The sequence below is a fragment of the Diadema antillarum genome, unplaced genomic scaffold (assembly GCF_040938485.1).
Source record: "Diadema antillarum isolate AM-2024a unplaced genomic scaffold, OU_Dant_1.0 seq00000586_RagTag, whole genome shotgun sequence".
Lineage (NCBI taxonomy): Eukaryota > Metazoa > Echinodermata > Echinoidea > Diadematoida > Diadematidae > Diadema > Diadema antillarum.
In genome coordinates, this window is record NW_027271520.1 from 321,021 (window position 1) to 333,367 (window position 12,347).

The 12,347-nt window shown below is 36.2% G+C and overlaps 1 protein-coding gene across 1 annotated transcript in view; it reads right to left on the reverse strand.

Annotated features, from left to right (window-relative positions):
- Positions 1-7,249: 7,249 nt before the first annotated feature.
- LOC139735609 (hydroxyacid-oxoacid transhydrogenase, mitochondrial-like) overlaps positions 7,250-12,347 on the reverse strand; it is a 28,732-nt gene continuing 23,634 nt past the window's right edge. Inside the window, exons 13-14 of the mRNA XM_071646365.1 lie at positions 12,023-12,180; positions 7,250-7,375 (exon numbers count right to left, since the gene is read on the reverse strand). Of these exons, the coding sequence (XP_071502466.1) occupies positions 7,292-7,375; positions 12,023-12,180 (242 nt within the window). The 3' untranslated portion in view covers positions 7,250-7,291. The remainder of the gene's footprint in view (positions 7,376-12,022; positions 12,181-12,347) is intronic.

Genomic DNA, 12,347 nt, shown 5'->3' on the forward strand with positions numbered 1-12,347 from the left:
ATTAAAAAAAAAAATCACGACGCCATTCATACAAATTACGCTTGTGGTCTAAGAATGTGACGGCACAAGGGCTAAGGTTTGTTCACATGAACTGATTGTGCATACATATTTTGAGTACTCGTATATATATTTTAATTATAATATGAATAAAAATATTATGTGGAAAAGTGTTTTACCGCGACCTTTCTTGTTTGAACATAATAGGAGTAGGTCTTTTTATGAAACTGACATTGCATGAACTGCATATTAGATATGTATATATATATATATACATATGAGAGAGAGAGAGAGAGAGATAGATAGACATGAATATACATAATTATATAATACATACATATTCTTTTTCTCTATCATCAATCTTTATACTTGGAGTGCCTCTTGCTTTGGCAGCTTGTTCACACGATGAAGCCAATTTTGTTGAATTTTAATCATATAAATATGACATGCATCACTACACACGTATTACATACATATTTATAGGAACATCTTTTAGAAATTCCTTTTCCTCCACTTTGTCAATTATCTCTGCTTTACTAAAATATAGTCATAACAAGATCCCATGTAAACTACGTTGCAATGCTTTTTAAGGGACTTCAAATCTTTAAAAATCTTTAAAAATCTTTTTTTCTCTTCAAAACAATGAAACATACACTACGCTTTATGATAAATCACATACAGTATATCGATACACGCAAGCACATACACACACAGATAGTACAAGATCATTCTTTTTATAATCTAGGATTCAACATCTCATGAAAATCATCACAGCTTTATTGACAGAGGAAGGACTTCTCTTTGCAGATTGGTGATCGTGTGTTAATTTGTTTGTGTAAAAGACAGGGTAACAGTAAACTAGAGAATCAAAACTACTTTGATTACAACCTTCAATTTTGTCGTACACTGCTCGTGTACTGTATGTACATGCACAAAGGTGAAGCAGTTAAAGGGGATGGCTAGTGTAACTGATCAGTGGTAATCAGTGGGAATGCTAGGGGATGATTTTTCCAGTCCTTGTGGGATTCATTTAAGAGTACATTATACATTGTATATTTATTGCTGTGTGAAAATTATTTGCCTCAGAATGGTCTCATTTTCAAGTAATGTGCAGTTTAATGGTTCTAGGTTAGCATGCCTGTACAGTGACGGGCCGAGTGGGGAACCTACACACACACAACCAAAAACACTCAAACAATCCAACAAACACAAAGCATAACAAATCACCAGGAGGAATATGCTTTTAATCATGGATGGATTGTATTTTGATTCACTCTTCAAAAATGACAGCATATCAGTGATAGCACATGCATAAAAGCTGATGATTATACATTATGATTCATACTGAATTCTTAAATTCCATTACTATTTGAGTCACACACAATATAAAAATAAAGAATCATATTTGATGTATTTAAAACAAAACATCTTTGCAATGAATGTGGTGGAAGACATAGCTCATTATACATGCAAGACAATTATGTTACATACGTTGGGATTAAATACACTTTAGCTATGAAGTGTTCAATTACATTTCTTTGGTAGTTTTTTTTTAAACTTTACCATATTTCTCTTCTTTTAATTCGGCAGCATCTTAGTAAACTATTCCTACTTTTAATGTCACTTCAAGTATAAAGGCACTAAAAGATCACATAATTTGATAAATTTGACACTAACTTTAAGATACACTAACAATAAGCATTTACTACCTACAGTACATAGAGCTGTCACACTGCTTTTTTGTTAATCAACATGATAAACACAACATTGACAACAGCATGACAAAGTGTTACATAACAATGGATACAAATCAATGTATCTGAACTTTTCATATATGACGAGTTTTAATGCAAAAGCAGAGATAGCGCCACTTTCAAAGTTTTCAAAAGTAAGATCATCATCAAATCATGAAAAGTGAAATTGTTTCAATAATACTGTACTTGTCACATACAAGAAATATTTTTGAACATATAACTATTAAAAATTATCACGTTTGAACTACAATGTATTTTCCTGTTTTTCAGGAGATTCAATCTTAGATATCTGAAGTTGATAAAAAACTGATTTGTCAATGATTTTATATAAACTATTCATACACACAGATATACATTGTATATAAATTCATATGATAAGGATTTGAATGTATCTGCATACTAGCACCTGCTGCTATGCAAAGTTACATTTTTGGTAAAAGAAGTCTGAAAATGACACACAATAAACAATTTAGTCGTATCATGGAACTACTTTTTGGGCATTAAAATGTAAGAGTGATAGACATGTTATCAATTAGTTTGTGCCCTCAAATGTTGACTAAAAAACCCCCAACCAATTCAGGAAAAAAGTTCCCACAATGTCTACTCTAAATATCCACATTCCTCATTTTTTCTCCTTCACAAAAAAAAAAGAAGCATACGACAAAAAAAAATCATTATTGTCTAAAGCAATCATGAAACCATAATCAGTCATGAACTAAGGCTAACAACAAAACTAACTACAACTGGACATTTTTTTTAGGCCTGTTTGGTGTTTAAAACCATCTATTGTATCATATTAGCAACTATACAGACACAAAGATCATAGACAACATTTTGTTAACACATACACCCTCAAATCGCATAATAGACATTCAATTTACAAGGATAGGGAGGCGATGTGTAAAATCTTGATATTGCCAGCAGATAATCAGTGTCCATTTCTGATTAAAATGCCTGTGAAGTTACTACTATGTGAAGTATAAGAATGGGGTTGGAAGACAAGCATACAGACACACTATCTAGTGACACCTGTGTATTAGAATAATCTTAGGGAGACTGACACAAGGGTCTTTTTTTTGACATGTGGTCTTAAACAAACAGATTCATTACTGTGTAAATTGCTCTAGAGGGAAACAAATTCAGTGATCTTAATGGACAACTGGTCTTCAAAAACGGCCGGTCTCAAAGGCAAAGTTTTGATTGTACCACAGCACTAAAGAAAGTACACCCACAAAAAAAAAAAAGAAGTTCAGAAGGATGTTTCAGAAAATTAAACCCAGGCCAGTTAGTGCTTTGTGTCACGACTTGTTGGATTTGATAAATCCATGAACTGCGATTGTAGGAAGCAAAGATTAGCAAGATAAACATTGTGTCTTTTCACACCACAATGGCAGCAGATATAGGGTGCTCTCTGAACTCCTATAAGTATGAGGTAAGCTAATTCACTCAATGGATATCACATACCTCTCCAAATGTAGATGAGCACACGGTGCAATTATATTCATTATAAGTATTATCCTCTTTTGCATGTGGTACATAGCATACAAACATTCTATCATCTTCATTTATAGATTCGCTGATCACTTCTAGTGTATGCACTGAGATGTATCACACATTTTGACAATTATCTACTGCAAAGCTGACAATGAGTTGAACGCTAGAATCATTGAATAAACTGGCAAAACATTCACAAATGTTATTAAAATCTAGTTCATTGGGTATGCAATTTTTAGCTGTACCTCGAGTACACCAATAGACACTTAACAGTGAACACCTAAAAGAACATGTATGCAAGGTACACCTATAACCAGAATACACTTGCTTTAGTTTGTGGAGTACATTCAGGCCTTGAATTTGATTAAAGTTACCTTTGTGCGTTTGGACTCAAAAAGTTTGGTGAACTATTGCGAGTTGTTTTGGGTCCTAAGTACGAGTTGCTTCGAACTTTGCACGACTTTAAATGCAGCATTACGTTTTGAGGACATACGCAATGCACAATGGCAATTAAGAAACTAGTTTGCTAGTCTCTGCCTACAGATTAAATACATTCTTTAGCATAGGTGACCTTCCTGATTAACAAATCAGCTGAGAATCTGCTAGAACCAAAGATAATGGTAAAAACCAATACACATTTCCTAATTCATAATTCACTCACACACGAGGAAAGGAGTGCATTGTTTGATTTCTGGCATTGACAGATTATCCCTTTAACCCTATCACTTCCTATAAAAAAAAAAAAAAAATGTATATATGTATGTCTATGTCCCGTTTGGGACCTGGGCCCAAGAAGGGTTAAAGAGAGAGTCCACTCAAGAAAAGATTTGTTGAATAGAAGCAGAAAAATGTGTGGAACAGGATAGTGAAAGTTTGTTCAAATATTGTTTGAAAATAAGAGAGTAATTATATTTTGAAGGTGTGACCAATCCAGCAGAAGTTGAATGCTGCAGAAGAGCTCAAGTGGCATTTACCCTTTTCATTACAAATCCCATAACATTTTTTTTCCTTCATGACAGAATATCATCACATACAGTAAAGTGTTTATGTTTTTGTTTGTTTGTTTGTTTGTTTGTTATTGCAAGCAGGGTTTGGACAGGAAACTATTCACAATGATTGTGGTACAGATGGATGTGTGATTGACAAATCTATACGATGGGACAATTCAATTTTGTATCTTATAAAAATATTACAGAGCACATGATGGTGAGCCTGTGCATGACATCACAGATTTGCCATCTCTGTTTGATTGACCAAAACTTCAAAAAATCATAACTTTCATAGTTTTGATCGGAATTAGCTCAATATTTGATTGACTGTTCCCTTGATTTTTCTGCTTTTATTCACAAAAACTAACTTTCAGGGTGGATTTCCCCTTCAACTCTCCAATCAATGGCTAGTAAAAATCAACACTCAAGAAATATCTAACTTTCTTCACAGGCAGTATTTCTCTCAGCATTACCTCATACCAACATTCAAAGTTTAACTTTTCAGCTTGGGCAGTAAGTAAAGCCAGTCAGCATGGTATACATTTGTAATCAAATCCTGCTTACATACAACTCTTTCAAGAGCTAAAAATTACAATGAGTTGATAACCAAGTAAACATTGCTGATCATGAATAGATAATTAAAACCTACACTTGTAACAACATTACATGGGAGGGGGTGGGAGACCCACAAGCACCAGGAAATCAGCACCACATCATAGACTAATACTGCCTGCTGGTTTCATATTGAATGGACTTGCTCTTACATCTCGGACTTATCTATGACTGTGTTTAGTTCTACTATCTATCAGTTGATAGTAAAGCGATGAAAAAGTTCGCAGTACACTTTATGCTTTGACCCTAACAAGTGACAACTTTGATTCGATCCTATTAAAGCATATCTCGAACTATTGCAACACATTGAGTAATTTCGGATGTTTCAGTCGACCCTTTATTTTATTTTTTTTTTTTTAAATTCAATTCACACAGCTGCCTGGTCGTGACATTTCTTGTAAAGTTCATAAAATTCTCAACATTTGACCTGGCATCCTGACCTTTGAAACTTCCACCTCGTGATTCACAAAATGACACATTTCATACTATTGATCATACTATAAAAAAAAAGCACATGGAGTTACAATGGGTTCAAATCTGCAAAGAACAAACACACTTTGACTGATCGTCATAAAAATATCATGTCTCAAGCACTGCCGAGATGCCGGGGCTAAAAAACACAGACCTGAAAAATGTCACGTACTAATTACAATGGCATCCACACAAAAATTTTTGCTTGCATGGACATAATTGCGCCTCTTTATCTTAGGCAAGATCATATATCTGAATCGTACTTTTAAACTTTTTGATGAAGACCATTCTTGCACCATATCGTTCAGCTGTAAGCTTAGTCTTTGCATATCTTTAGTAAAATTGTTTATACAACAATCTTCATATATTTCATCATTTCATTTTGAAAGATGTTACAGATTATATAATTCGATATAGAGGCAGTGTACCACTTCTTGAATAAAACACATATGTGTAAGTATATATCATCTACTATGGCATGAAGATTTCTGCTTGCGTTGGCAGGAAACATGAGAGTTCCCAGCATTTCAAGAAAACAAAATTCCCTGATTTTTCCATGGTTTTTCCACGATGGAGTCTCAAAATTTCATGATAATTATTTCAACTCATTTCAAGTTTCACATATCCAGTCATCCAGCTGATGTTTGTTTTGATATGCAACAAAATATAACAGAGTTTGACTGATTACCTTCTATTTTGGGCCAATCAAAATTCCCCAACTTTTCCCTATTTGAGGCATTTTTTATCAAATTCCCTGACTTTTCCCTGACTGGAAAAGAGTTAAATAATTTTCCCTGATTTCCCTGATGGGCTGGGAACCCGGACACAAACTACATTACACGGGTTAGGCAAATATCAGTCAGTAATTCAACACACATGATTGGATAACACTGAGAGTGAATAGCACAGTACTTTCTCTCACGAGCAAATACATTGTGGAAGTATTCTCTTCAGAGAAAACAATTTGAGCACTGTCAAATAACACATGATGCAAGTGCTAGCAAGGCTATTGGCTCGACACATATGAAAGAATGAATTTTCATACTTTTCATGGCATTAATACTGAGTAATCACTTGAATTGCAAAGCCTACACAAATGGGATCTGGGAAAGCATTACATATGGAAATTGCATGCAGTGCAAATGCTGCTCTGTGCAGTTGTACCCTTGGAGGTAATGCAGCTAAAATGGAAAATTTGAGTTGAAAGTATGCATTCTTAAAGCACTATGACCAAATCATATGATACAACACATAATGCCTTTTCCCATGGGTAAAACAGAGAATTAAGAAGAGAGAAGAAGCCAGTTCACAGTTAGCACTAGTCTGCAATGACCTCTCCAACCACAGACTTTGCAAAACATGGAATAGTCCTCAAGAAGAACAGATGAAAACAGCCATGCGGGAAATGGTAATTTACATGTCAGTGCTGCATGAATAGCTTTTGTCAATGTTGCTGAAAAGAATGCCCTTTCACCTGTAAATACCAATTAGCACCTGGTTCATTTATAACACAGTGGTCATGAAGCCCAATCTAGGTTTTGAATACCTCAGTTGTAAATCCATTTCAAAGGAAGGTCTGCAATGACCTTTATCTGCACATGCTCAGATTGGAACTGTGAACTGGCTTATTGTGGTGACACCATAAGGGCATTACTGCAAACCTCTCTTCCTCATTTAAATCACCATGAAAACTTTCAAATAACAGGTAATATACATGATGTTCTTATTTTACTGTTTGAAAATGTCATTGAAGAAGGATGTAAGTCCCTAAATAAAATTTCAAATCCTTTGGATGGAACATTGGTTATATTCCCCCATAAGCCCGTCACCTATATAATGGAGACACCTTTCATTCTCACACACAATAAATGAATTACATAGAAATTTTTGAATTTTTTTTCTGAGTAACATACAATAAAATTCATGGCACATTTCTTTATATCTCATATCTTTCTAGTCCTCATGGAGGATCATCTAGTATACCTTCATGGATTTCTCAAACATGGCTGCTAAATCCTCCTCAGTCTGGGGACGAGGCGCCAGCTTCGTCACTCGATGCTGTTTGGCGAATGAAAGTGAAAGAAAAAAAAAAAAACGATAATGGAAACAGGCTGAATGCACAAATTTCTCAGAAATGCTACTAGGTCCCCGATTCTCATGCAATGAAGGGAGAGAATAGATTATGTTATTGGAGCATTTGAACTGTATCTGGTGAATGGTAAAATTTGTAGTCTTTATTACACAACAACAAGCTCTCTAAAGTATTGAGTAACACTGGAAAAATACATGTTACCCTGTTCATGTGGAATATGTGCAGAATGGAAATTTCCATGAATATTTGTCAAGATAAAATCTGTTGTAGAAATATACCCTCATCTGCAAAACTATACAGAAGAAAAGTTCATTGATGCTGGCCCAGCCTGAAAAATTCATTGTGTAAAAGATCCACCATTTCCACTAATCATGGGAACATATACAGTTGAACCTCTCTTATCCGGCCTCCCTTTATCCGGATCTCTCTATTATACGTACGCAATCTCGCCGTGATTTTTTTCGAATAATTACGGGAGGAAAGGGGGATTCCCAACTCCTTGAAAACTCCTACACAAACACACATGAATTACATATTACTTCCAACATGATTAACATACATTAGATCAAATTTCCTTCCAAATTGCTTACCTTCAGACATTTTAACATCCCCAAACATCCCCAAATGTAACAATGAAAAGGTTGCAGTATACACATTACTACATGTGGTACTACAATGGGCTACATCAGTACATGTGTATGTATATGTACATGTATAAAGCATTGAGTCTCCCGTATCCGGCCAAATCCCTTATCCGGATGAGCCCCGGTCCCGACTTGTCCGGATACGAGAGGTTCAACTGTACTGCATTATCTAATTGCAACGTCATAGCAAAATCTGTCTCCTTGTATCGGTTTACTGGTGCATGAAGTCTATAGGTCAGATGCTGTGGATCACGAGGGAGCTATGTGCCTTGTTTGTGCTGTGATCAACTCACCTCAATCAATATCTTATAGCGAGATGACAGAACTTCATTGCTGAATTACTCTTGCACTTAATACATCAGCACCATCTAATCCAACATTAAAGCATGATAGATCCTGTCTGGCATACCTAATCAACATCTAATATTGCTTTTAATGTGTGTCACATGAAATACCATGGTTCCCATGGTGTTCCTACAGACCAGTATCATACATTTAACAGGCAGTAGATTAAGTAATGACATTCTGCCATTCTTTTATTATGGCAGAGAATATCAGCCCAAATCAGACATCACAGCAAATCGTTGGTCACCTGTGTGGACAATAACAAACCCTGAATGAGGCATGTTTTGTTTTTGTTTTGTTTTTTAATTACTGAAAAACGTATTGACACATTAAATATCATCACTTAAATGACGTTAGCACAGGATTAGCATGTATGTTCACCTGATGTACACACACATACAAACAAACAAAAGAACATACAGTGACAATTGGTCCATTTTAATAGACATTATTCATAACCAATCGTACATACGTAAAACACTGCAACACACAATTATCTGATATTTTCCCCTCAAGTCCTTAAAGGACAAGTTCACCTTCATAAACATAAGGATTGAGAGAATGCAGCAATATTAGTAGAACACATCAGTGAAAGTTTGAGGAAAATTGGACAATCGATGCAAAAGTTATGCATTTTTAAAATGTTTGTGTTGGAACAGCTGGATGAGGAGACTACTATAGCTTATGAGTCGTATGCGTACAACAGTATAAAGAAAATGTAAGGAAAATTCAACATATTTTCACTTTTTTCGCATAATAAAAGAGCACTTGACTTGCCTCTTTCTAAGGGCAGGGGGAATAATATTACCCATAACATATGTCGGTAACGAGTCCAGGGAATGTGTACTTTTTTCAAAAGATGAAATTTTGTGAAAATCCCTTTATATTTTCCTTATATTGTTGTACGCATGTGACATCTAAGTTATTCATACACTGCAGTAGTCTTCTCATCCAGCGGTTACTGCACAAAAACTTCAAAAATTCATAACTTTTGAACGGATTGTCCGATTTTCCTCAAACTTTCAATGATGTGTTCTACTGATATTGCTACATTCTCACAATCCTTATGTTTATGAGGGTGAACTTGTCCTTTAAGAAGTCCATTCTTCACTGTAATTTCACAGCCCAAGACTTTCTTCACTCAAGGTTTATCCTTAGCCCAGGACTATTCTTCATTTCAGACTTGCTTTAATCTAAGTTTCAATTCAATTCAATTCAATTCAATTCAATTCAATTCAATTCAACTACAATTCAATTCAATTCAATTCAATTCAACTGCATTTCCAATACGGTTGAGCAGTGTACTTTACCTTCATGGCGTTTTACCCGAGGAAATCTTGTCTTATTCAAAAGAACCCTGAGATTCACTTTTTGGTGCTAGACCCCCCCACCCTAGGGGCTCCCTTGGGGATACTTACACCACTATTTATACATACTATATAATCACCCTCCCCCCCCCCCCCCATCCAACTAATGACTCTTGTCAAGTTTTCGTCAAATTCCAGCCCCAACTTTTCCAGAAGGTGAAATTGGTAAAAATCATGAATTTTCTAACTTTGGGTATGTAGGCCCCTTCCCCCGCCCCCCCCCTTACACACACACACACACACACACACACAAGGGGGCCCCTGGGGGTATAACAACTATTGTACACTGGACAGGTGAATGATTGCAATACTTCATTGGAGCCATTTGACTCAGGTGAAAAGGAGGTTGTTATTCTCATTTTACAAATCACAAATCCAGATCTTTCATAGTGCTATGAATACTCATGAGACAAACAATCTGTGCAGCAAAGATTGTGAAAGATTTTCCAAAAACAACCAACCAACCAACAAACAAACATCTATGCGGCACTGCAATAAGTGAAATAGAACAAACACACAGAACCAGAATGTCAGGGCAATAGGTAGTACTTACGTAAATGTCATCCGGAGTGTAATGCAGTCGAGATGGTACAACACAAACTCTCTCATTATTTTCATGACGCAGTAAATTCAAAATGAAGCAGCGAAAAATCGTCACATACACTTTGGACACAAAATGAAACGGGTCTACTTCTAAAAAGACATGCTACAACTGGACGCAGTCTACAGTCCAACCTCAGCTATATGGCCATATCGGGATGGAATAAGTGATATTAGGGCTGGATAGAGATAGGCTGATGGATTGAGATAGGCTTTAAGCACAATACTTTTTAGCACTTAATTCTCGGGTATATATACATAAACTGTTGTCAGTTTACTGTTACTATGATTATAATACACATGATATTTGCGCATTTCATAATCCACATGATGTGGAAATAGAATAAACAAGAAAAGCACTCGGAGAGCACAGACCTCCGCCACGCTGCTCATTTCCACCATTACACGCATGCTAAAAATTGCCCTAATTATTTCCCAGTGATGAAGAAGCAATTTGGTTGTATCCTACAACCTACCCCTAGCTACCCTATCAGCGGCTAGCTGCACACTGCCTCGAGCGCATTCAGTACGCACATGCACACCTCAAATATGTGCAGCTTGAACTCCTTTGTTGGTTGACCCTTATTTGCCGCTGATAACCCTTCAAAAAAGAAAAATTATTTTGGATCCAGACGGTTATTCAGATCACTACCAAAATTCAATCATCTGTTCCTTGTGTCATTATCAACTTTTTTGTAAGTTTCATCCTTGACGTTCACAAATTTTTGAGTTATTAGGTAAACAGACAAACAAACAAACAAATTAACAAACTAGAAAAGCACTCAGAGCGCAGACCTACGCCAAGCAACTCATTTTCGCCAGAACATGCATGCTGATATCGCCAATTTTCCCAACGATAAAGAAGCCTTGTGTTTACTCACCTCATCAGCTTCTTGCTGCATGGCGCCTTGAGCACAGCACGCGCTTTAGTGCGCGCATGTAAACCTCAAATACGCGCAGCTTGCATTCCCAAGTTCATTGACCCTATTTGCCAAAAGATAAAAAATCCTTCCAAAATTTGTAAAAATTCCCATATCACTTCCAAAAATTAATCATTAGTTCCTTGTGTTATCATCAACTTTTCCTGTAACTTTCATCAAAATCCGTTCACAATGTTGTTGTTGTTTTTTTTCTTTTTCAAACAGACAGACAAACAAAACAAACAAACCAACACCAGCAAAAGATTATGTCCTTGGTGGAGAGAAATAGGATTAACTACTCCCCTGCTGACAAGGAAAAATAATCAAAATTAGGAGGCCTCTCTCTTCTCTCTCTCCCTTTTCTTTATCAAACCATCAAACCATGTTTGATGGTTTTTTTAATGTTTTTTTTCCTTCTAGTGATAGCACTGCTGCTGGATATTACATCATATCACAGTAATCAGAATTTTGTTTCTTGACCATTCTTTATTGCCTAGTATTTGCAAGAGACTATTTTTTTTATTTTTTTGGTTGGTTTTAGTAAGATTTTACACTGAAAGTGTATGAAAAACACAATTATGGGCATGAAGCACAATCTGGATAGCAGAGAGATTTGGAACAAAAAATAGCCAGACAACTGAAGTTGGACTGTACTTGCAATGAAGAAGTTCATAATGGTATAGCATTCATAAGTCTCGTTCGCAGGCTACACAAATACACACACGATATCATCTTACCTGGGGCAGCGTTCCCTTGACCAGCGCTGGGATGTCCGAGGAGTCGTAGCCAAGGGATTCCAGACCATCATCAACCTCCAGGTCGTACATGTACTGCCTCACCGTATCAGCCAGACATTTCCCCGCATCCTCCAATTTCACGCCAGTGATGTCCGTCCCTATGGAGACAGGAGACAGGCGTAGACAAAAGGAAAAAAAAGTCCATGACACTGGTAGAAAACTTGAAGACAGTACAAATTAGGCATTGAAATATTTGTACCATGCTCTTTACTGAGAGGAAAGCTGGATCTTCATGTGTGTGAGTTGTGTTCTTGCCTCTTACTAG